The sequence below is a fragment of the Mizuhopecten yessoensis genome, unplaced genomic scaffold (genome assembly GCF_002113885.1).
Source record: "Mizuhopecten yessoensis strain PY_sf001 unplaced genomic scaffold, ASM211388v2 scaffold9157, whole genome shotgun sequence".
NCBI classification, from domain to species: domain Eukaryota; kingdom Metazoa; phylum Mollusca; class Bivalvia; order Pectinida; family Pectinidae; genus Mizuhopecten; species Mizuhopecten yessoensis.
In genome coordinates, this window is record NW_018407907.1 from 657,769 (window position 1) to 684,215 (window position 26,447).

The 26,447-nt window shown below is 34.8% G+C and overlaps 2 protein-coding genes across 3 annotated transcripts in view; both read left to right on the forward strand.

The window, feature by feature from the left end:
• Positions 1-13,545, forward strand: part of LOC110457490 (tankyrase-2-like) — a 30,978-nt gene extending 17,433 nt beyond the window's left edge. For both annotated transcript variants that reach the window (XM_021508797.1, XM_021508796.1), the window contains exons 2-16: positions 930-985; positions 2,553-2,630; positions 3,088-3,186; positions 4,155-4,244; positions 6,218-6,316; positions 7,351-7,449; positions 8,258-8,341; positions 9,467-9,571; positions 10,056-10,184; positions 10,759-10,807; positions 11,305-11,387; positions 11,743-11,839; positions 11,964-12,211; positions 12,353-12,386; positions 12,957-13,545. In XM_021508797.1, coding sequence (XP_021364472.1) covers positions 962-985; positions 2,553-2,630; positions 3,088-3,186; positions 4,155-4,244; positions 6,218-6,316; positions 7,351-7,449; positions 8,258-8,341; positions 9,467-9,571; positions 10,056-10,184; positions 10,759-10,807; positions 11,305-11,387; positions 11,743-11,839; positions 11,964-12,211; positions 12,353-12,386; positions 12,957-13,276 — 1,638 coding nt within the window. In that variant the 5' untranslated portion in view covers positions 930-961 and the 3' untranslated portion in view covers positions 13,277-13,545. The remainder of the gene's footprint in view (positions 1-929; positions 986-2,552; positions 2,631-3,087; positions 3,187-4,154; positions 4,245-6,217; positions 6,317-7,350; positions 7,450-8,257; positions 8,342-9,466; positions 9,572-10,055; positions 10,185-10,758; positions 10,808-11,304; positions 11,388-11,742; positions 11,840-11,963; positions 12,212-12,352; positions 12,387-12,956) is intronic.
• A 10,131-nt stretch (positions 13,546-23,676) lies between these two features.
• Positions 23,677-26,447, forward strand: part of LOC110457475 (alpha-L-fucosidase-like) — a 14,802-nt gene continuing 12,031 nt past the window's right edge. Inside the window, exon 1 of the mRNA XM_021508771.1 lies at positions 23,677-23,791. Coding sequence (XP_021364446.1) covers positions 23,677-23,791 — 115 coding nt within the window. The remainder of the gene's footprint in view (positions 23,792-26,447) is intronic.

The window sequence follows — 26,447 nt, forward strand, 5'->3', positions numbered from 1 at the left end:
AGATAAACAGAGCATCTGGCCATAAAGAAAGTAAGGGTAGAATTTTAAATATAACATCTTGAAACAGTTCACAATTGTTCATGGCTTCTTTCTAACAGCGATAGCAGCTATTGGCAATTTTATTAGATCCACAAAAGCGAATAGGAATTTATAAGAACATTGGATGTAATATTTTCATAACAGACGTGTTGGTAAATTTGACAGCATTTATTGAATGTATTCTGTCAAAGAGATCTAAATAACTTTTGGAAAATGTCAAAAGAAGGTATGAGAATAAAGTGCTGATAAACTTATTGTAACGATGAACATTGCTTTGTTCTTTTTCATGTATTTTGTACTTACTAGGCCTATTTTGTTAAGTTAAAACATAATAACTTTATTTACCGGAGAAACATGTTTAACGTGTTTGCTTTGTCAATGAACTAAGCAAACTTTGACGTAAACAAGCTCATTATTGCATTGTTTTTTAAAGACCCATATCGGTTGTAGGCAAGTTTACACTGTATGGTGACGTTTACTCTACAGAATTGTCCACTGAGAGAAAGGATAGTTCAAACTTTTCGTGCTTCATTTTTATAGTAAATAAATGTATTCGTACATTGAATGACTTTACACATATAACATGTAAAATACATCTCAATACGAACGAACATAGTTCAAAGTCATACGACGAATGGCCCCTTCTATCAGGTTTTGTTCACGTGAACAACTGAAGTTGGTTTTTCCAGGACTGACGAATATCTGATGTAGTACACACGTTTGATACGAACTCCTATTATTGCGCCACCGAGTTTGTATTGTTATCAGACTATGTATCACATAACTTGCTGTAACGTTCGTGACACCCTAACGTATTGGCTGGCACGGTATCACACTGCATTGACAGCGTCCTATTAGGTGTATATTGAACATCATATTTTGTATTTCAGGTGTTTTGCCAGATGCGTGAACCTATGGGATAATGGTAGTACGACGACGACCTAAGGTAAATATAGTTACGACAGTTTTTGATTTGAACAGATTTAATTGACTTTGTAAATGTATATGTCAATTGGATTGGATATCAGGCTAAGCTTGTTAAAGTCCTTTCGAAACCTATTTACAACCACTACATATATTCTGTTACGATATTTATGCTTAATCTATATTATGACACTACATTGTTTGGTATTTTGATCAGTCATAATAATTTAGCTGTTTGAGTTTGGAAATAAGGATAACTCTGGGGTATGCATTCTCCCACGACATACTTCTAAACTTCAAGCACACAACGCTAAAGCATCAAAGAAATATGAGAACCACCTTATGAGGTCGAAGGACTGAAGCTGAGCCCGAGGGCTGATATGGGTCGAGGGTTGATCAAGGGAAGGATATGAAAATGGTGATATTGTAACCATTTTTATCGTATGCTACATGTTGTAAATATTCAGAAAAGGGTTAAAAATTATCAGCAATTACCAGGAAGTGTAATCAAGGCGTGTTAACATTGAAATATTTGTACATGAATTAAAACAGGGATGTCTCGCGCTGGGCAGATATCGCGTGTTAATAGGTCAGGAATAAGGCCTATGCATACATGTAGCTAGCCGTATCGCATATGCAGCACCACCTATTTCATGGACAAATATAGTCTGAAAATCTGAACATTAATGAAAAAAATTGTAATTGTTCCAATTGCTAAATTTAAATCGATGATTAGTCATCTTTCTACCGATTTTGACTAATCGATCAAGATCACCAATGATCGATCAAGGTTTAACGATAACGTATTTGGTTTACCATAAACTACATTCAAATACCATTATTATCAGTAGTTAGGTAGTTAAAATGTATCCAACACATTTTACCCAGTTTTGGTTATTTTTTATCATCAATCATTTAATAAAAAAGTAATGACCAGACATGAAATTAAAATTAATTCCCAACAAAGTAAAATAGTTTACAATATATTTCTCAAACAAGATGCTTTTAAAACCTGCATTTAAATTCCATACTAAATACACATCTCAATGTACGGTTCACAGTGAAAGTCTTAAATTTAGGGAACCGATTTTTTGCGGTTTCGTTATTACAAAAAAATTACGACTTTTCAATTTTAATCAACGCATCTGTTATTAAGAGAGAATTTTCGATCAGAAGGGAAACACATTTCGTGGGTTATGTATTTTGCGCATCATGCGGATGTATCGCAGCGAAAATAAACTTTCCGCGAAATGTGAACGCTATAAATAGACCATAACGAAACCGTTATCCAAGAATAATATGATTGCCTGATATATAATGTAATTAAAATCCAAAAAAACAATGATAACAATTTGAATCGGTATAGTATGCAAAGTTAAGAACTGTTATTGGTTGAAATAAAATAGGAGTGTACTGATTATATGTAGCGACTTAACGAAAATTACTTAATTTTATATTCATCTGATTCATGTCTACGGTCAAGGATGGCTGAGGGCTAGATCATTTTAAATTGTATATATCTTTGGGTTGAATATATTGCTATTTCTCGATATATGTTGTAATGACGTTTTTATTATTAACCAATACAGAAGAAAGGAAATGTGAGAGTTGACGATGACCTACCTGTAGACGGTTTTAGGTCATTACCAGTTGCAGGTGATAACCAGGTAAGTTGTGGAATCCCTTTGTCATTACTTAAGTTGCACTTACCATGCTTAGAAACTAATAGAATGAATGATCTATTGCTTTATGAACTTTTCAACTAGTAAAGCAGTAAAAAATGCCATCGGGTTTTAATAGAAATCCATGCTACTTGAGACACAATTTATCTACAAATGTATTCGAGTTTATTTGTTTTGACATGGTTCGGTTTTTTTTAACATTACATACGAACATGCTGATCTTATTGATAAATGTATTCGAGGTTATTTTATAATTCATATAATTTATAACTTAATGTTCCAGAAATGTAATACAATAGGTGGTTTAAAAGAAATCGCGTTTCGGATGCTTACATTTATTACTGTCAGGCAAAACCCCATCAACACAATTATTTAGCATATTTGTATGAACCTTTTAATATCAATTTTCAAGTATATAATGTTAAATTATATCGCTCGGCAGGAAACATTGTGTGATGCAGTGGAAAACAATGACGAGGCAAAGGTCATTCAACTTTTAAAACAAGGACAGGGGTGTCGTCCCAATAGTCAGAACAAATTGGTGAGTAAATAATTAAATATATTTGAGGTTTACGAGTTCTGTATCCCAGACCTCTTGGTTATATAAAGCAGTGTATAAGACCAAAGTGCTACAGGTCATGATATTAGTTACGTTTGCACGTTTTTGAAATCTATTACAGGGGATAATTTCATCATTTTCTAATTCCCGAAAATGGCCCTAAACTATAATGTCATTGTAAAAACATAGAGGACATAAAACATGTCATTATTAGGATTAACAGATCAGAACAAATTTGTTAGGTCTGTGTACATGAGAAAAGAGGTTTGACACTCGACATTAGGGATCCCTTACCTCTATCATAAACTGCAACTATGCATTTGAAACTCATTTTTCCCGCATAACTATAGCTTCGATAATTCGTTTCTTAAAAAAACATGACCTTATAGAATTCTTACGAAAAAACATGACCTTATAGAATTCTTACGAAAAAACAGATATAGGTGAAATAAACAAAAAATATCATTAGCATTGTTCTGACTAAATATTAAGCGAGGCTAGACGAAAATTCCAACCCTGGACCTCAAATCGTTATACTGTCGCTCTACATGTTTTTTTTTTTTTTTATATATATATTTTCCAAAATGTTTTGACATAAACATATATATATACATACAATGTACATGGGCGTCTAGAATTGCCTTTAAATAATGTACATACTGTTCAAAATATTCGATCAAGTATCAGTATTCGCCATACATATATATTACCAAATAAGTAAACATTCTCATTTTTGACAAAAAATAAACTTCCGGATATACATTTTGTAACTTAACTATCTGGCTTATAGTGATAACCATAAAACTTAAGGGGAGGTAACTGTATATACACTTAAAACCACAGAGGCAATTTGTAATGTTTGGCCTGCAGTGGAACAAGGATCATCAATGCATGCCTGCATTAGCTAATAGTCATGCAGTCCATTTTATTGGGATTCATTTTATTTGTAGACATGCCTTCATATCGCCTGCCAGAGAGGGTACCAAAAAATCGCACGCCATCTCTTAGATCATGGATTTAACATCCACGCCTTGACGAAGGTAATGCTGCTGTTTAAATATATTTATGACCTTGCCTACTTACATGATGTCATTCAGTTTATAAGAATGTTTTTAATGATTTTATGAGGTTATGAATGTGTTATTACTGTTATATTTATGCTGACATAGTTTATGTAAGCAACGAGACACTCGAGGTCCATCCTCGATACTCCATGGTTATGCTCACTTTCGCTCTCTGCACACCCGGAATATGTCAAAGCAAAATCGAGGCCTCAGTGTGCGCCACCGTGTGGATGAGATAAGAAGGCTAAGTTAATCATTTGCTGAGAATCTTAACGGGTGTCGCTCCTCTACAAATCTTCAAAGGACAGACAACATGCAGGTATCGGCCTAGCGATTGGTCAGGTTTCTTTTAGATGAGAATGAGACCTATCAAATAGCTAGCCCCATGCCTACAATTTGTCTATGACATGTTCGAGGGGTGCAGAGAGCGAACGTGAGCGTAACCCCTCGAGTTTCGAGGATGCTCCTTGGGAACAGGAAGTTAATACCATATCCTTGTCAAACGGCTATCATAAATACATAGAGTGAATTGTTGCTTTTATCAGGACAGGTAATATAGGTAAATCAGCGTCTAAATCATATACATGTCAAGTGTATATTGATAATAGATGACCACGACTATCATAAATTATCAGTACAGGTAATATTGGTGAATACGCGTGCTAATCATATTCATGTTAAATGGAGATTGGTCAGTGAAGGGAATTTGGGTGAATCAGCCTCTTAATCGTATTCATGTCAAGTGGAAATTGTCAGTATGTGATCTTGGCTATTATAAATAAACACGGTAAAATATTTATAAATTTATAAATTACCTATAGGGGTAATAAAACATACGTTTGTGGTTTCATATAGCCTATCCCTTAAATTGTTGTTTCGTCGCCCTAGCTACCTGTAACACAGTTCTAGAACGATGATTGTAAATATAATAAAGAATATATCTAATATGCAAAATTTTTTTGACCCATATATACTACGCTGTGATTTTAACGTATTGATTCTTATGTATTTTGACGCGAAATATTTTTGAAAAAATATTATCTGTCCAATACATCATACCTTTTTACCTGGGATAAGAACACCATACCTATCTTATTTGAATAAGGTTAACTATTTATTACAGTGTTAAGCTAGAATGTATTATAGGTTAAGACTAACATGTTTAACAAATGTGAAGTTATACAATTCAACAAAACGCATAAACGAACTAAAGGATTATGTGACTTTGTCTTGAATATAGTAATGACCAGCTTCCGATTGACCCGTCATTTATTTTGATATAATAATGTTATTTTTGTTTTGCAAAATAATGTATGTTGAGTTCTGCTAAAAATCAATTATTTTTTGCAAAATGATGAATTTTGTAATATGCAAATTAATGTGTTTTGCAAACGTTTCACATATATTTTCGTCATTTTGTAGTTCTGGTATTACCGTTATCAAAATATTTATAATAATGTTGAAGAGAGGGCTTTAATAGTGTTGTAAAAATCTGTGCCTATTCGATTGCTGTATATCAAGAGCAATTAAATATCATATGCAATGTATATACGGGATATATAAAACAAAAATGTCACGAGTACCTATGAGTCGATACGTATTTATGTTCGTTTTCTCCATTTTAGTGCTCTATGGCTTCAACAGGATATTCGTATATTATGCTTTGGTCATACCGTAGACAGACAGACGGACATATTCTTTATTTCCCTCTTGCGGAGATTTGTGTTCCCACTGAATTTTAGATTTGGGGGTATATTTGATACATTTTCAAGATTCAGTACCCATAGGCTCTTAGTAACATAGGGCAATTGTTGGAAACTGGGGGTACAACCAACTGATTCGGGAGTGAAAACCTCTCATTTGGGTGTTTCTGGGAACACTGAAAACATGTTTTTCTCTAGTCTTTTCAATACGAACTTATAATACGACATGACATGTTTGATTGACAGGAGTATAAGACACCACTCCATGAATCTGTGTGTAGAGGACAAGTCGCTGTCGCGAGAGAATTATTACGGAGGGGGGCGTCAACGGAGTCTAAAGACATTGTAAGTAAAAATGAACAATCGTTTTATTTCTGTATTTTAAATTTTTCAAATAAGAACAAATAAAAGTAAAATGTTTTCAAACATTATTTATTTATTTCAACAAATTTTATTGGACAAAAACTAATGGGAAATTTGGATGAGACAACAGGCTTAGCCTATATAGGTCATCTCCTAACATGTTTTCAAACATTACGTGTTCAAGGGAGACAACTTTTCTATCTTTCCTGCGATTTGTCGAGGACATTGTGCATAAACTAGATTGAGTACACAATGTCGTGATATTGTGATTTAGTGGGGTTTATTAGCATACCTACTCCTGTTTCGATGTTTAAGTACCCGTTTCTATTATTGATGGTATATATTGACTTGTGGTTCCTATTTGGTCCCTATGAGTTGACATTACATATTCTCAATTTCAAGATAAATTTTACTGTAGTTATTATCATTCGTGACGTTTTATTGCAAAGTAAGACGTTTTGGCTGTAGTTACTTACGAAGTTCTCCAATTCAATAGCTGAATGTTTGACACTGAAAAATCATATTGGAAGTAATACGAAATAGGAAATTATTATAAGGAACTTAATAATAGCCAGAAATAGTTTTTAATAGAAATAGAAACAGAAACTTAAATGTATGATAAACCTAAATGTATGATGTTTGTGTTATAGGTTTATAATATATATGTTTTCAACTTCTATTTTTTGCAACCTGTCATAAAATTGATATAAGGATAAAACATATAAGAATGAAAGTACCAACATTTATTCGAAGTCAAAATCAACAAAACTAGTGCAAAATGTTAACAAAGGAAAGATATACATGGATCCACTTGAAAACAAAAGATACACTAATAAGACCAGGTATTCCGGGAGAGGAAGCGTCTTTTGCTTCTTCGAAGACACCCATGTAAATCTGGGTAAGATAATAAACATTTCGGATTCCTAAGATGATCTTGCCTGCTTGTTAATCACCTCATGATTTGAAATTATATATGGGTGAATACATAGTTCTTACAAACAATCGAATTGTTTCAGAGATCATCCACTCCCCTGTTTGTTGCCGCTCAGAATTGCGAGAAACAAATGGTTAAACTCCTGCTGGAATTCAACGCTAGCGTGGAAGCAAAGAATGCAGTATGTATTTTTGTTTTGTCTCGATATATCATTGCTCTTTTATATGTTTTTGTTAAAGTAATATTTATGAAATATGACATTATGTTATATTTTGTTAAAAGATTTATTAGAGATTTATGCTTATTATCACGATTAAAACAATTCATAATCTGGGATTGCATTTTCTCATTTTCACTTTTTAGATATTTCTTGTTTATTTATCGTCTGTCTAAAATTCATGGATATTGTTTGTACAATTTCCAATTGATTCACCAGAAAAAAATGGCTGTTCCATGTGTCTGTGTCCGCAATGTTATATTTTGTTTGTTTGTTAGCTTTTTTTTTTTGAGGGCTGGGGGTAAGGGTTCAGACTTAGCATTTTTATGCTATTGCCAAAATGTGTTTGTGTACCTTACTGTACATGTTCTTATGTGTCGGTTTAATGGTTTACAAATTTGAAATATTTAGCTCTGAAACACCTATATAATGTCAATTTTTGCAATATTAGAATATATAACACATTGTAATTTTAATGTCGTAACATACTTAAAACATATTAATTTTAAAGACACTAATTTTTCTTATTAATTAAAAAAGCATGACTGCGTAAGTAGTTTTAAAGAGAACTGTTCAATTTATTTTAGGACCTTTTTTTCTCTCTCAAAATTTTAATTTGCTTTGAAGTCAAATAGACGGAAAAATATAACTTGTAATGAATAATTAGTTATGTTGTCTGTTATGTTGAAATTTAATCTAGTTAATTCAATTCATCAACAATACACATTTCCTATGGTTTAAGTGTTCATTGTAATACCTACGTACTTTACAGTTGGGTCAGTCACCTTTGCACGTGGCACGTACCGCCAGCATCATCAAAATCCTGGCCTCAAAAGGTCTCGACATCGATATAAAGGTAGGTCAGTTTGTTAATATGTATATCCCTTATGCAAACAATGATATTGAGATATTATTATATAATATAAATCAAAGAAATACTATATGTTTAAAAGAAGAAATACGAGGATTCTCAATACAAATGGAAAAAAACCTCTGATTCTGTCCCCCTGTAGCCAAATTACATATCGGCCTTTCGTATACATATTAATCTTACCTTCATTTTGTTTCGATGTAACTACCGTCGACACCACACGATGGCTCAAGTGAAGTGGTTAGAGTGGCAATATAACAATTTCAAGTGCATGGGTCTTATCCTGGTCTAGCCCCGATGAATTTTATTTTGTTTATTTCATCTTTATTATTTTCTTATTTTAACCGCAAGTCAAAGTTATATTTCAAAAAATGATTTGTGAAAGCTATAGACTCGACGGAAAAATCAGTTTCAAATGAATAGTTATGCAGTTTTAAGCAGTGATACGGGGATCCTTAAATGTGATTCTGTTGACAGATCAATCATTATAAAATTAAATAGGAAAGAAAAAATAAATGTTTGGCTCAGTTACTTTACAACGAGTTATGTCTATGGTCATCCTCGATACCCAAGGTGTTATGCCTGCTATCGCTCTTTGCAACCTTGGAGTATGTCATAGCAAAAATAAAGGCAGGTAAAAAACACCTGACCAATCGCTTGGCTGATACCTCACCATTTTGACCGTTTTGTGACCGACAGATTCTATTGATGTACACCAAAGGATCAAACTAGTCTTCTCGCATCATCCTGAAGCGGTACAAACTGAGCCTGGAATATTCCAGGGGGGGGGGGGGGGGGGGGGGGGGGGGNGATAGTGAGCGTAACCGCTGTAGTATGGAGTATGGCATATGGTGAAAATAAAATCTTCCTATGTATGTGGTTTGTTATATCTTCTGGATCGATATGATGAGCACTTTTGTATTCAGGGGGTTAATTATTATGCCTACTCAAGAAAGAAAATATTTATGTGAAAAAAAAAAAATCGTTCATGCATATTTATTCATATAGTCATAGATGATAACGACCTGTCCCATTATTCTTTTTTATCTGAAAATTTCTTGTGTTTTGTCTATTTTTCATATTTACATCATTCATTATTCAATCATTTAGGGTGACCATGGGTGTACTCCTCTTCATTGTGCATCTCGAGATTTTGACGTAGAACTTATCAAGACTTTGCTGGACTTAGGAGCGGACCCAACTGTGAAGAACAAAGTACGTAACCATTACATGAGTTTAACAGAGTTTTCCCACAGCCACTCTCACGTTGTATATTAAGTGGTACAAAGTGAACCATGTCTTAACTGATGTAGGATATTTCCCGACATCCTGTTTAATGAAGCATATTGTTAGATTCGGCTTAGTGTTAAATGGCGGATTACATCGATAAAGCAGAAGACGCTTACCCTTCCAGAACACCTGGTCTTATTATCCATATACTATTCACAATGTGTCCATGTAAATATTTCCTTTGGTCGTTTTTTGCCCTGGTTTTATACATTTTGAGTACGAATTATTGTTTTGGGGACACTTCAATATTCACTTCTTGTTGTTTGTTGAAATCGCCCATCCATAAAATAAACACCTTATAAAACATGTGTAATATATTGTGATACCGATATATTGTGTCCGGCAATGTACCACTATTATGGCTATATGAGTTCCTAACATTTTAGTTTCTGAACTTTCTACATTTAAGGATGGGAATACGCCAAGAGATCTCGCAGAGCCTCAAATATGGCAAGAGGATAAGACAGCTCTCGACCTATTGAGGGAAGCCGAGAAGAGGTTCGATCAAAATCCCGCCTCTAACTCAAAGGATTACAAGGTAGGTTCCAGCAGTCATATATTAGGTATATTCTGCTGATTATGTTGACTGGATAAAAGAAGGAGCAAGGTAAATTGTACATTTGAAATATTGACTTGTTTTAGGTAGACAATGTTTTTATCTCTCCATGTTACGTGTGATGTCTCAAAAGCATTCAATGTAATAAATACATTATGTAATAATGCAGTTTCAGATCATGTCGAATTGGTTGAAAAGTGCACACATATTCACACCTTAATGTTTAATACGAGTGTCAGTTTGTTAGAGTGATTAATGTTATAATTACTTTTCATGCTATGATAAATGCTTTAAATAATGTATTTCGGGAAAACATTCGCCAAGTTAAATATTCGTTGGTAATATTCATAATTGCGCAGTGTTAATTCGTTCTTCACAGAATATATATATTACACACGTAAGTAGTAAGCCGTGTACGGATATTCGCCGCCATGATGAAATCACCCTCCTTATAAGCTGTCCAAAAGGGCTAAACTGAGACGAACATTTCCCGGCATACATAATATGTTTGAGATGGGTTAACATAAACCACAAATAACGAATTTGAATGTTTCAGAATATGGCAGGAAATAGCGAAGATGTACCTGTAGTAAATCAATTCATAGGTAAGTACCCACAATTGTAATAAGAAATATACGTATGTTCATCTATATTGATAACTTATAACACATAGTTACCTGTGTACACAGTAAACCTGTGAAAAGCAGCAGAGCAGGGCCCTTGTTCATGAAACCGTTCTCATACTCAATCATGAATTCTATGCTCAAACCAACTTTCTGGTAACTCGCTGAAATCATATCAGACGATCAAAAGGTCAAATGTAAACCTTGAAAACAGTTTTCGGCTGTAAGTCTCTGCAATGTTTTCCAAATCATTGACAAAATAAGATTTTTTATGAATTTGTAACGGTAGCAAGAAATTCGGCTTGAGCACAATATCCATGCTTGAGCATGAGAACGGTTTCAGGAATATGGGCCCTGATATTACAGCATACTCCTTTTAATTTGAATGAAGTATAAAAGTAGTTTTCATTTTAAATCCTAAGCAGAGCCATGTTTTATGTATTTTTTTGACATTTGTCTCTTATTTTAATTGTCATCAGTTGCCGACATGAGCAAAGATAGCAAGAAATCTGCTGAAAAGAAACTAGAGACACCAGGGGTTTCTGGAAACCAAACGCAGAAGGTGGATACAAAACAATTATTTTGATCTTAATCAACATTTCTACTACAACATCGATGAGTTCAGCATTAATATATCAAGACTTATGCTTGCATTGATATGATATCATTTATATAGATAAATGGAGAATAAGGATATTATTAGGAAGGATTAATAAGCTAATGTCAGGAGCGAGACTTATCCTACATCAATATATCTACTGAAGGTACGCTAATTTGAAAAAACCCAATTTGTATGGCATTTGGTTCTATATATAGATTTTGTCAGTTATAACACATTCCATGTAGTCATAAATTTGTTGAAGGTATCTTTCCCAGGATTCTGTTTGTAGTAATTTTGGCAAAACATTTTCTCTCAGGAGACATCAAGAAAGGACCAAAATGCTCGACCTGAATGCAACAACGCGAATTCGACAACTCAATCAGCTACTTATCAACTTGAAAAGACCATTAAAGGTATTCCACATGGTAATCCTAATACGAAATATTCCTCACATTTATGTGAATGCTTTGTTACATTGTTTGTAGTCTGCAGAGGTTGTAGGGTTTTAACGCTCATGAAGTACTGGTAACGTTTCAGATCGTTGCCTTGGAGACATCTCAGATAAGGAGCTGGGAAGGATAGCAGGAGTCCTAGACAAAAAGCAGGCCAAACAATTGAGGAGGATGGTTCCAAAGGCATCGACACATCGGATCGAAGAAGATGAGAAAGGGAACTGCCGAAACCAGTATTTTCAACTACTGAAAGTCGTTCAATCAAGAAACAGAAAAATGTATTTCGCAGATTTTAAGAAGAGGATTAAGTTGACCAGGTCATCTTTACGTCAGGTAATTATAAATACTAATAAGATGCACTGCAATGACGCGCGTCCTTTTTATCGTAATCATTTTAATCCAATTACCTTATCATATGACTGATTTTTGTCAGAATTGTTTGTTTTATTGTACAATATTTTATATTTGTTACAGATGTCGCACCAAGAAAGGATTTGCATGGAGATAGGTAGGTTATTTATTTACAGTAAGTTAAAACTCAATAGTTTATACATTTCTAACGGAATAAAACATTCTATGTTCAGTATTAATTAGTTATAGTTTTCATTACAATTGAACATACGTCTTAAGAATCCCCACATCACTACCAAAATATCGAAATATACACGGAAACGTGTTTTTCTCTGCATGACTAGTATTGATGAATCATTTCTGACGGGAAAAAACAAAAACATTGCGGAACTTTCAGGCAAACAACTATAAACAACAAAAAACAACAACCCTGTAATAATATAAATAAGATTATCAATAATATATCACTTCATTCATCAGTGTTATTTTGGTCTGGTTGAAAGCAATGGGTGTTTATGTTTCTAATTAATGCAAATGCATGTATCACCACGTTTATGTTCTGCTCTGTTTCGCGAATCCTATATTTGATATGAGGACGTGCTTGTATGGTAAAGACGTGTGCGTGTATGTTCTGTTCATCTTATTGTGGGCCCGTATTTTTAACGGTGATTTAAATTCAAATATATGTGTAAGAATGTCTAATGTTTAAGTTTCACTTATATTACAGAGATAGAAAAGTTTCAGCTGACCAAGATCAAAATAACAAATCTGCGTCTGACCACAGTACTATCAATGGTAGTTAGCAAGCATTATTATATGCTGGGTATCGAGCTTGGACTGGCTTCAGAGACTATGAATGAGATCCACGAACTCACAGAGGAACTTCTGTCCGAAAGGTGTCACCAGACGCTACGCAAGGCCAAGGAAAGATTCCCCAGGAAAACTTGTGCCGACATAGTGCGAGCTATTGCCAACCTGGAACACGATTATCACAGAGCGATGGAACTACTTGTGCAATCTAAGCATTACCCGATAAGATACCAATAGCATGGTATGTGACGTCACATCGCCAGATGATATTCTAATGCACTTTTAGCAGCTTAGCATTGTATTTTTAAGGTCTCAAAACTGACCACTGTTCCTTAAAATACGCATGTTTTATTGACTGGTGAAAACTTAAAAACAAAAATGTTTCAAAGTCATAATCAAATACCGGTGTTTAAAACCGTTGTCCCGGATTGTTATTTATCCTTATAAGGTTGTTTTTTTCTGAACGTTTAGGAAACAATCGGAACACTGTGGTTTTTTTTACCATTAACTGATATTGTTGAAATATACCTCATGACATTTTTTTTATATTTGGCCTATATTAATGTATATTTGTTAAGAAAATGATTGTTGATAAAAAGTAAACAAAATACGTTATAATTTTTACCTGAATCTGCATTTCATTAAAACTAGTCTCCATCGTTATTAAACTAGGATGTATGCAAAATACAGGAAGCATCGTCAGAACTTTGATACATTCGTGTTAGTTGTTACAAATTATACCGTTCACAATATTCAAGACCACGAAATTGAATATTGTTGGATAAACTAGGCTTATAACCAAATGTATTCTACTGCAATGTTTTTTGTAAAACGGTAACCCTTCGAGGGTTGATGAGTTTTCATTTAAGAATTCCTTCCGAAGGCCAAGAAATGTATAAATTAAAGAAAATGGTTGTCTGGGATATACTAGTTCGATTAACTTATGTTAAACAATGAAAACAGGTCACAGAAACCAATCGCTGAGACTTATCTCGTACTTTGCGGAAAAGATAAGCATACCAAATGCGTTGTCGACAACAACCTCCGTAATATCCGGCGATTACCGTGATGATTGACTAATCATGTATTTATTTAGCGCCTCGAGAGATATAGCTCATCATCTAACTGTGTTGAGACTTGACAGTCGTATATTGATCGCATCTTATCTTTTGTTTGAAATCCGCCCACACTTCATACCTCATTTTATATTTTAAGCAATCAAGCTTCAATATCGGTAGACTAAAATGATACATTAATTCCAGTTACCAGTGATGTATTTTTTAAGTAGATTATTATTTATTTATTATATCATTAAATTATTTTTAATGACGAAAACTGTCTTTTTGAATTAAGTTTATGATTGAAAGTTCAAGGGCGTTGTACTTTTGTTTTCTCCTCTCTTAACTGACTTCATTATTTTGTGCTTTTGAGATGGAAGAAACTTTGTCCAGGTATTCGCAAATATCTTGACTCGAAGGTGACAGGCGAAAGTGGATATTCAGTTTAAGTTTTGTTTATACATGTGATGCCCTGTGAATTATAGTAATGACATTTTCTTTGTTTGTCACAGGGTAGTACTTTTGTCACGTGATTTGCCTATGGGACCATTTTGAATATTTTTGTCAATGTGATGCTTTGCAGTTTGCTTCAATTAACACTGTGAATCGCCTTGAATCAATCGACCAAGTGACTAAGATTGTAACACATTCTGTATTATCCTAATCGTGTTGTTGGTCATTGCGAAACATGTGTCTAAAGTTCGAAATGAACCTGACTGAACGAGAATATATAACTGCTCAAATCAAATTGGGAAATTTCAGGTTATCGGTAAAAAAAAATAATATATATATATATTCACTTTGTTTTGATACAGTGCCTTGTCAAAAGTGTCGTGAAAACAGAAAAGTAAGAGAACTAAATGGCATGTTCATACAATGGCAGGCAGCCATATATATATTTATTAAAAAAATACTTTTTCATCTATTTTGAGATTTTGAGTATATGTTTACAGTGATTTGATTTTGATCATATTAATTAGATGAAGACTTAGCTACATTTCCATCAATCTGTTTATAAGAGTGTTTGGTGGTGGGAAGGAAGGGACATACAACCAGCTTTAAATGTGCCTTTAGTCAACAAGTCACTTGATATAACTCATAGTAGATTTTTTTATACAACACATATTTTTGTGGTACATTTATACATTTACTGTCTGGCAATTTATTGACTTAGATGTGATATTTGAAATCGAAGAACCCTCCTACTTGAAACCACCCAATGTAACAGTCTTTTTTGTAATTATTCATTTTTTTTTTTTTTTTTTTTTTTTTTTATATCGAAATGCTGTTATTTGAAGCTAAAATTACAATCACCTAATATAGGGAAAGCAGCTTGTTTTTTTTATTATATGAAATCCAATGAAAGCACTTAGTGCTGCTTATGTTAGCTATATAGGGTGCTATATGAAATGTTGTATATTATAATTTATTATTATAAATGTAAAGGAGTTTCAAATCTATGGGTTGATATAAATTGATAATTGAAATTTTCGGGACATTTTGATTTAAACATAGTGCAGTAACGTAATTCGCAGTACCACAGACACACAAGTATATGTTCCCATATATAAGTTCATTATAAGTACAACTGTCCGTCCCTGAAATCCAAGAGTCCTGCCCTCGATGATTAACATATTATCTCTGCACCCATGGATATCTCATGACACAATCAAAGGTTCTTTACGAAACACCTTGCTAATGATATTGGCCTAGTCCGATACCATTGATGATGACAATCAAATGAATCGCGCGGCACTGCAAAGGTAAAATCGACCGGTTTAAAAGTTGTGTGAAACACCTCTGGTGTCTGCGAAGGATATGTATCACCCTGGTCAGATTTGTATACCTGAAATCATTCAAATAGCTTACCCGAGCCTTCGATTTTGTCATGAAATATTCCAGGGGTCCTGAGAAGATGTGTATATCAAGAACGAACTCTTGAATTCCATGGGTGTTTACACTGTGTTTGCGTTCCTAAGCATTGTCGGTTGACCTCACGACCAGTGACCCGACCAATCCAGATAGCAACAGTTCTCACTTAAATTAAATTCAATTTCTGGTTTTAGGAGGTTAATTTGCATTTTCTAGAACTGAAATATTCTACGATATCTGTATACCAAAATAACTACCTCTTCGTTTTTATTGTCGTTGATTGTTGTTGGTGTTTTTTTTGGCATTTTGTCGTGGTATGCTATGCTTAAATCGATACCACTATTTATCTGACACTTTGAGCTATATATTGCACTTAATGCTTACGTGTTAAACATGTGCTTTGAACGTAGAGGGCAAATCGTGTTACAGTTTCTTTTATCTCTTACGGATCACTCTAAAGGGAAGTGCAGATTCCTATGTTCTCGTTTTGTTAACTGTCTTAAGGGCAGTGCGAAGTGCTACATTTTTGTCTTATGGCAAATTTTCTTTGTAAAACATTAACATTTGCTTTAAAAGGGCAGTGCAAATGGCTACATTTTTTCTTAAGGCAAATAGTCTTGGTAAGTATAAACATTTGTTTCAAAAGGGCAGTGCAAAGTGCTATTTTTTGTCTTATGGCAAATTGTTTTGGTCAAACAAGCATATTTGCTATTTTAGGGCGGTGCAAAGTTCTTCATTTTTTTCTGATGACATTTTGTCTTGGTCAACATAAACATTAGCTTTTAAAGGGTGGTGCAATGTACAACATCTTGTCTTATGGCAGATTAGCTTGGTAAAACACTGATGTAAAGTGCTGTTTCTTTTCTTTCGTATGGCAAATGGTCGCGAAAAAACATAGACATTTGCTTTAAAATGGCAGTGCAAAGTACTAAGACATTTTTTCGTATGGCAAATTGTCTTAGTAAAACGGGGACATTTGCCTTGATCTGGAAGTGCAAAAGTACCACAATGTTTTGTTTTGTCTCGGTTAAACAAAGATATATGCATTGGACGGTAAGTGCAAATTGCTATCATATTTTCTTCTGACAAATTGTCTTGGTAAAATCTAGATATTTGCTTTAAAAATTTAATGCAAGGAGCTTTTTCTTTTCTTTCGTATGGCAAATTACCTTAGTAAAACAAGAACATTTGCTTTAAACGGAAAGAGTAAATTGCATCTAATTGGTTATGGCAATGTTTCGTGATAAACATAGACAAGGGATGAACATTGCTATTTTTTTTATTTTTTTTTTTGCTTATGACAATGTTTTGTATTAATGTAACTTCTCGAGGTGGAGGACATTTTATGTGATATGTACATAATATACCTGGAAATATGCTCTGATTAAGGAGGCAAGGCAGTCTAGTGGTAGGACGCCGAGCTCGTGACCGAAGGGTTGCGGGTTCGAGTCACGTCACGTCCCTGTGTTGTATCTTTGAGCAAGATACTTTACTCCGCATGTTCCAGTCTACTCAGCTGTAAATGAGTGCTAGAATTGTTGAATGCTGGCTCTTAGCGCCGAAAAGGCAGCTCCGGCTGTATGCTCCACAGGGAGTTGAGAAAGGTATTGGCTGATTGCAAAGGCCCTATAACAACGGATAATAATTTGTGAACCGCTTTGAGACGACCTACGAACTAGGTTGTGATAACAAGGTATATCAGAACTTCGAATTATTATTATTATTGTTATATATGTTAAACATGGACAATATCAAAATTCCATCCTATTGTTGTGATGTTTGTTGTTGTTTTTCGCTTTGTTTGTTTGATGTCATTTACATTTTAATGCTTCATTAATAAAATATTATATATTCTAAAAAGAAGTTATCTTTATTTCTGACCGACATTTTTCCCCAAATAGAAAGAAAATACAGAAATGAAACACAGTTAAAAACAAATAACACTGGACATACATGTTTTAATTGATACGATCTCGTCAGCAAAGCTTGGAGCCAAAACGATAAAATGTATGAAGTGTAAAAGACAAGTCAATTGTGTATCTTAAACAATGACTTGAAATACGACAAAATAATCATCTATTTGAAAATTGTGTCTGTACAGATGTCATTGCAGACAGCAAAACGGAATTTGAACTACGACTGATTCATACGCACATATCCCCTTGCGCTGTGTTTGTACATGTTTTGAAACACTTTGAAATGGATATTCACTCTGTTGACCATTTGTGCCACCGATGAGACAAAAAAGACATACAATTGTTTGGTGTAGCAAAACTTCAACATGTTTGGTTACCTGCATCTAGATTTTCAAATATGTGTTTGCGTCGTATATTTTGTATTTTCTTTTTTGTACGTTAGACGTCACAAAGATTCTAAAAACAAGGTTTTTGTGGCAGAATACGGACGTTTCTATGACCAGCGAAAAAGAAAAAAGTTCAGGTCATAAAAGATAATGGTCTGTGTGACTGAATTCAGACGTCTGTATGACAAACATTCAGCAGTCTGTGTAACAAAATGCAGAAATCAATGAGACAAAGTACAATAGTCTGTGGGACTGAATTCAGAAGTCTGTGTGACTAAAACTCAACAGTCTGTGTGACAAGATAAAGAAATCTATAAAACAAAATACAGAATTCTGTGAGACAGAATGCAGAAAGCAGACGTCTGTGTGACAAAATACAGAAGTCTGCGTGACAAAATACTAAAAATCTGTAAGACAAAATAAAGAAGTATGTGTGACAAAATATAGAAGTTTGTGTGACAAAGTATATAAGTCTATGTGACAAAATACTGAAGTCTGTGTAACAGAATGCAGAAGTCTGTGTGACAGAATGCAGAAGTCTGTGTGAAAGAATGCAGAAGTATGTGTGGCAGAATGCAGAAGTCTGTGTGACAAAATTCAGAAGTCTGTGTGAAAAGAAACAGACGCCTGTGTGACGAAAAACAGAAGTCTGTGTGACAAAATACAGGAGTCTGTGTGACAGAATGCAGAAGTCTGTGTGACAAAATACAGAGGTCTGTGTGACAAAATACAGAAGTCTGTGTGACAAAATACAGAGGTATGTGTGACATGAAACAGAAGTCTCTGTTGAGAGAAACAGAAGTCTCTGTGGCGAGAAACAGAAGTGTCTGTGTTAGAATAAAGCAGTTTGTGTGACAAAATAAAGAGGTCTGTGTGACAAGAAACAGAGGTCTGTGTGACGAAAACCAGAAGTCTGTGTGACGAAAAACAGACGTCTATGGAACAGAATGCAAAAGTCTGTGTGATAGAATGCAGACGTCTGTGTGACAGAATGAAGAAGTCTGTGTGACAAAATACAGAGGTCTGTGTGACAAAATACAGAGGTCTGTGTGACAGTATGCAGAAGTCTGTGTGACAAAATACAGAGGTCTGTGTGACATGAAACAGAAGTCTCTGTGGCGAGAAACAGAAGTCTCTGTGGTGAGAAACAGAAGTCTCTGTGGCGAGAAACAGAAGTCTCTGTGTTAGAATACAGAAGTCCGTGTGACAAAATACAGAGGTCTGTGTGACAAGAAACAGAGGTCTGTGTGACGAAAACCAGAAGTCTTTGTGACGAAAACCAGAAGTCTATGTGAAAATTTACAGAAGTCTGTGTGACAGAATGCAGAAGTCTGTGTGACAAAAAACAGAGGTTTGTGTGACGAAAAACAGAAGTATGTGTGACAAAATACAGATGTTTGTGTGATAGAATGCAGAAGTCTGTGTGTTAGAATGCAGACGTCTGTGTGACAGAATGCAGAAGTATGTGTGACAAAATACAGATGTTTGTGTGATAGAATGCAGAAGTCTGTGTGTTAGAATGCAGACGTCTGTGTGACAGAATGCAGAAGTATGTGTGACAAAATACAGATGTTTGTGTGATAGAATGCAGAAGTCTGTGTGTTAGAATGCAGACGTCTGTGTGACAGAATGCAGAAGTATGTGTGACAAAATACAGATGTTTGTGTGATAGAATGCAGAAGTCTGTGTGTTAGAATGCAGACGTCTGTGTGACAGAATGCAGAAGTATGTGTGACAAAATACAGATGTTTGTGTGATAGAATGCAGAAGTCTGTGTGTTAGAATGCAGACGTCTGTGTGACAGAATGCAGAAGTATGTGTGACAAAATACAGATGTTTGTGTGATAGAATGCAGAAGTCTGTGTGTTAGAATGCAGACGTCTGTGTGACAGAATGCAGAAGTATGTGTGACAAAATACAGATGTCTGTGTGACAGAATGCAGAAGTCTGTGTGACAAAAAACAGAAGTCTGTGTGACAGAATGCAGATGTCTGTGTGACAGAATGCAGAAGTCTGTGTGACAGAATGCAGAATTCTGTGTGACAGAAAACAGAAGTATGTGTGACAAGAAACAGAGGCCTGTGTGACGAAAAACAGAGGTCTGTGTGACAGAATACAAAAGTCTGTGTGACAAAATACAGAGGTATGTGTGACATGAAACAGAAGTCTGTGTGACGAAAAACAGAAGTCTGTGTGTTAAAATATAGAAGTTTGTGTGACAATATACAGAGGTCTGTGTGACAAGAAACAGGATTCTGTGTGACGAAAACCAGAAGTCTGTGTAACAGAAAACAGAAGTCTGTGTGACAGAAAACAGAAGTATGTGTGACAAGAAACAGAGGCCTGTGTGACGAAAAACAGAGGTCTGTGTGACAGAATACAAAAGTCTGTGTGACAAAATACAGAGGTATGTGTGACATGAAACAGAAGTCTGTGTGACGAAAAACAGAAGTCTGTGTGTTAAAATATAGAAGTTTGTGTGACAATATACAGAGGTCTGTGTGACAAGAAACAGGATTCTGTGTGACGAAAACCAGAAGTCTGTGTAACAGAAAACAGAAGTCTGTGTGACAGAAAACAGAAGTATGTGTGACAAGAAACAGAGGCCTGTGTGACGAAAAACGGAGGTCTGTGTGACAGAATACAAAAGTCTGTGTGACAAAATACAGAAGTCTATGTGATAAATTACAGAGGTCTGTGTGACAGAATGCAGAAGTCTGTGTGAAAAAATACAGAAGTCTGTGAAAATTTACAGAAGTCTGTGTGACAAAATACAGAGGTCTGTGTGACAGAATGCAGGGGTCTGTGTGACAGAATGCAGAAGTATGTGTGACAAAATACAGAAGTCAGTGTGTTAGAATGCAGACGTCTGTGTGACAGAATGCAGAAGTATGTGTGACAAAATACAGAGGTCTGTGCGACAGAATGCAGAAGTCTGTGTGATAGAATGCAGACGTCTGTGTGATAGAATGCAGAGGTATGTGTGGCAAAATATAGAGGTATGTGTGACAAGAAACAGAAGTCTGTGTGACGAAAAAGGGGGTTTGTGAAGAAATACATAAGTTGGCGGCCAAGCAGAAGTCTGTGACTATAAGCGCCGGTGTTAGCTGAGTGATAATGGGACAGTAGAATGGCTGACATAAAATTACATTTTTGACCTAACAATTACTTGTGAAAAATGTCAATATCAAATAGTTTGTACAAAATATTTCATACAGTACTATCGATAATACCTATTTTTCTAATTGCAGGAAAACTAACCGTTTTCATAAAGATGAAGTGGTACCATTTTGACAAAATCCGACACACTGTAATAATGATCAAAAGTGAAATTTGGCAAAATTTGTATAGACCAATCCGAACGTTTCTTTCTATTACCTTCAAGCAGTTGTCAAGCGTTTCGATAGAAAACATTTTATACAGTCTAAATAATGTACCTTTTTTATTGTGTACTTAATTTCATTATTGTTAACGGTTTCGTAGCAAGTGAAACACGTTTTGAAGAAGTTGTAAATAAACAAATTCACGATATCAAAAAGCAAATAAAACAAAGAGTCAGGCGTTCATTAGGAATAAAAAGTCATACAAGATACAAGATACAAGAAACTTTATTTAACGTCGTATACAGGTAAACAAGGAACATTAGCTCTTGAGAGCTATTATTGCGACAAACATATGTAAAACTAACAATAACATATTATATTACAAGTAAAGGGAGATAATCACATATATTAATAATAAAACAGTAATAATCATCACAGAAAAAGAAAGTATACATATCCCAGGTTTCTAAGTGATTGGGAGTCCCCTACCTACAAAGGCCCCCGGGATATATATATAAAAATGGTGTTGATATATGAAAAGCATTAAATGTGATCACAGATAAGTAGTATTCAGAATAGGTTAATAAAAGACATAGTTAATAGTGAATGAATAGTGAATGAATAGTGAATGAATACTTGTATATCACACAAGAATTACTTAGGACTTAGGATTAAAACACTATGAAGTGGAATATACATACAATGCTAATATAGCAAAGAATAAAAATTGACAGAATATACACTAGTATAGTGTGAATTAAAAATGATACTGAAATCAATTCACAAAATTTATCAAGTTTTGTAAAAAAAAATATTTTGGAAAATATGGAATTAAGATACAAATAAGATGCAGCAAAAATATAGAATAGAATTAAAACATATAAGAATTGAGATAAGACAATAAAAGTATCACACAATCCAAAATGTCTGGTGGCAGAGGTAACCAGGGCACAGTATGAAGTATCACTCTTTGCAGATATTGCAAAGGCAGATGGGGCCATCCCAGGAATGGACCAGCCTCCTGAATTCGTTGAGGTTTTCAACTTTTCTGAAGTCATTTGGGAGACTGTTCCACACCCGGGCGGCCTCAAAAGCAAACGATTTATGTCCATACTTCACAGTGTTGACCATGGGCACCTCTGCAGTATTTTCTTTCCTGAAGTCATAATTAGACGTCTTAATATTTACATGATTATGAATATACTCAAAAGAAACTTTGTTTATAATTTTAAAAACCTCACAACCCATTTCCTTCAGACGCCTTAAATGAAGACTGTAGCTGTTGGTAACACTGAGTAAGTGTCTGAAGGATGAGTTGTGATCATTATGTATAAACCTTAAAGCTCTTTCTTGTATCTTTTCTAGCTTTCTGACACTCTTCATGGAACAAGAGTGCCAGACTAAAGGACAGTAGTTAAAATTTGAAACAATAAAAGAACTATAAATTACAAGTCTACCTTGTTTGGTTAAAATCTCCAAATTCACTTTAAAATGGACAATTGCCTTGAGGCTTTCCTACAAATTTCAGAGATATGAGCTTCAAAGTTTAAAAATGAATCAAAGTTCACACCTAAATGTTTGACAACACTGTCAGGAACAATATCTATTTCGCCAATAAAAAAAGACTGTATAGCATCTACCGAACGTTTCCCTATACAAATGGCCTGGAATTTATCAGGGTTTGCTTTCATCTGGTTTAATTTAAACCAGTCTATTAAATTTTGACAGTCATTTTTAATATTATGTTTTAAAGCATCTGGGTCTTTATTTGATTCACTGGCAGTGTTGTCGTCTGCATAATTATATAATTTACAGGATGTCACATATAAATACATATCATTTACAAATACATTAAAAAGCAAAGGTCCTAAAATAGAACCCTTTGGTACCCCTTCAGCACTTCCAGCCAGTCACCGCATTTGGAGCAAATTTTACCTGCTGCTTCCTGCTGCTCAGATAGCTGGACACCAGGTTAACTCAGGCTTTACTCAGACCATAGGCATCCAGCTTCCCGACTAACAAGTTATGAGAAAGACAGTCAAAAGCCTTGGATAGGTCCATCAGTATGGCAGCGACATACTCATGGTTGTCCAGGGCTCTACGCCAATCCTCAACAAGTCGCAACAGGGTGGATTGACACCCAAATACTGGTCGGAAGGTTGCAAGGAAAGGATGAAAAACATTACTAAAAAAGGCAGTCAGTTTATTACACATGGTTCTTTCAAAACATTTCGATATACAAGGTAAAATGATGACTGTTCGGTAGTTTTGTTTATCTAAAATATTTTTTCTTAATAACAGGAACTATCTGTGCCTCCTTGAGTCTGCAAGGGAACTCTGATCTATCAAAACAGTGGTTAATCATGTCGCTCAGAGGCACACTGATGTCAGTACAACAGGCTCTAAGGAGTTTTGAAGATATGCCATCGATACCAGTGGCCTTCTTCGCCTTCACCTTCGAGATAGCCTTTTCAACCACGAAAGGAGAGACATGACTAAAACAAAACTTTGACTGATCATTATTTTGTGCCCTTATCTCTTTTAAAATAGTTACATCAGAAGAATCTTCTGTACCAAAATCAGAAGCAACATTTACATAAAAATTATTAAAAAATGCTGACCTCCGTTTGACCACTGATAATGGCCTCATCTTCCTTTAAAATTACATTATTGCACTGTGCAGAGCCCTTATTTAATAAAAATGGTTTAATGGTGGGCCAGAAATCTTTTGATTTGGGACCACCTGCACAGCGTTCGAAGAAATAGTTGCGCATAGATTGTTTACGAAATTTACACACACAATTTCTATGGTTACGATATGCCTCCCAATAAGAGGCTGATTTGCAACCAGTATATTTGTTAAAAATAAATAGTTTCTTATACACAGCTTTACGCAAGTTTGATTTAAAAATGGACATCTTTTCTGTTTTACTACTATTTCTTTTTCAGGAGCATGCTTATCAATAATGTCAGTGATAAGTTTTTCATGGGCCCAATAAATATCATCAACATCATCAAAAGCATAAGTTGCCTGGAAAGGGATTTTACTTCAAATCATCACTGAAAGTTTTTTCATCAAAAATTTCAAAACATCTATATTTCGTCTTTTCTTTCATAACTGGTTTACATTTCCCTTTAAAAACAGTCCCAATCATATGATGCCAGTCACTAAGACCACAGTTAAAAGCAAACGTACTAAATAAAAAAGATGTAGTGTTACTTAAAATGATATCAACAGATGAGGGCTGCGAGTTTTTCATAAAACATGTTGGAGATTTAATCGCGTTTTTCATATCAAAGATATCACAAATATTGGATAATATATTGTCATTTACGTTCATGTCAACATTTAAATCTCCAACGAGCAAAGTATTATCATAATGTATGCTGACTCGATCTCGAGTCTGACATAAGTCGTCGTAGACAGAGTTTTTCGTATTTGAGGGGGGNTTGTAAGCTCCTAAAATGGCCCGCTTACGATTGTTAATAGTGACCTCAACTACTACGCTCTCGACTAAAGTTGACTCAAGATCTGGTCTTCTTCTGCAGGGGAGGTGGGAGTTAATAAAACACACGAGACCACCACCATGTCCATTTCTATCTTTCCTAATTATATTTCCCATAAAATGAGTCTCTTCCAAAACTACAATCCTCGCAATTCAAACAGGTATAAGTGTGATTAAAATCATGTTACCAAACTGAAAAGAACATTCAACTCCTGTTTCTCAGCGATCAGGGTACGGTACAACTTTCGGTCAACTTGGATGGAGAAGTAACAGTTTTGAATGCTGCATCGGCCCTAACAGGACTGTACAGAGAACAATAGAACTGGATATATAGATTGAGGGACTCCTCAACAGCTATCTGACTTTGACTATAGCGTTTCGAATTCGGTTAATCGATATTCTTAAAGGAGTAGTACAAGGCCCAATACTTGGAACAATACTTTCTTAATATTCTTATATTTTTATTTCATTTTACGAATGAAGTGAACTAAAGGTTATCACCCTGACCCATGCAGTCATGCGCAATGTTTGGCTGGTTGTAAGTAGAAGCAGTTTCGGATGAATTCCAGGAAAACATGATGTTCATTATTATGTACCAGCGCGTGCTGAAACATGCAGTGTTGGTTGGTTTAGCGAAAACATGGCTGCACTTCCAGCTTGTCACACAACGGGTCTCGGCACGTTGCTGACGTCAACCTCATTAACATTTTAAAAAGGTGGCAGGCTGACTGCGAAAAACGTTGAAACTCTTAAATGGCGTGTGTTTAGAGGAAACGGAGTTCATGTCCGCAGAAGGAGAATACATTTAACGTGCATATGGGAGGTTTTTAAATAAAAAAATATCCATCTAAACATTTTCCCGTAGATAAACTAGACATGTTATTTTTGATGCAAGAAAGTTAGGTGGGTCGACATTTCGACATCAAGAGCTTTCCTCCCTTCTCGTATATATGATCATCGGGGTTGTCATTTTTACCGAAAGTCCATCTGAACCCCTCAAACATGTAAAATTACTCTTAACACCTTAATTTAGGTCCAAATATAGCTGTATTGCTTCATTAAAGATAACAATAATCTTAACCTTTGAACTTTAAAGCAATTCAGCTATTGTAAGGAAAATACCTGTAATTTACAAACAACCTTGACACTTGACCTTTGGAACTGAAAAATAATCATGTACTTTCCAGTGTATGGCTATTAAGTGTTGCATGGAAACTCGAGCTATTAAGAGAAAAAGCAGTTCTCTATGTTTATGTGTTTCCAGTTATATTTTAAATATGTGCACTACAATGTGTATGCAGTAAGTTGTAAAACCATATACCAGGTAATAGTTACTGTTTACTTCTC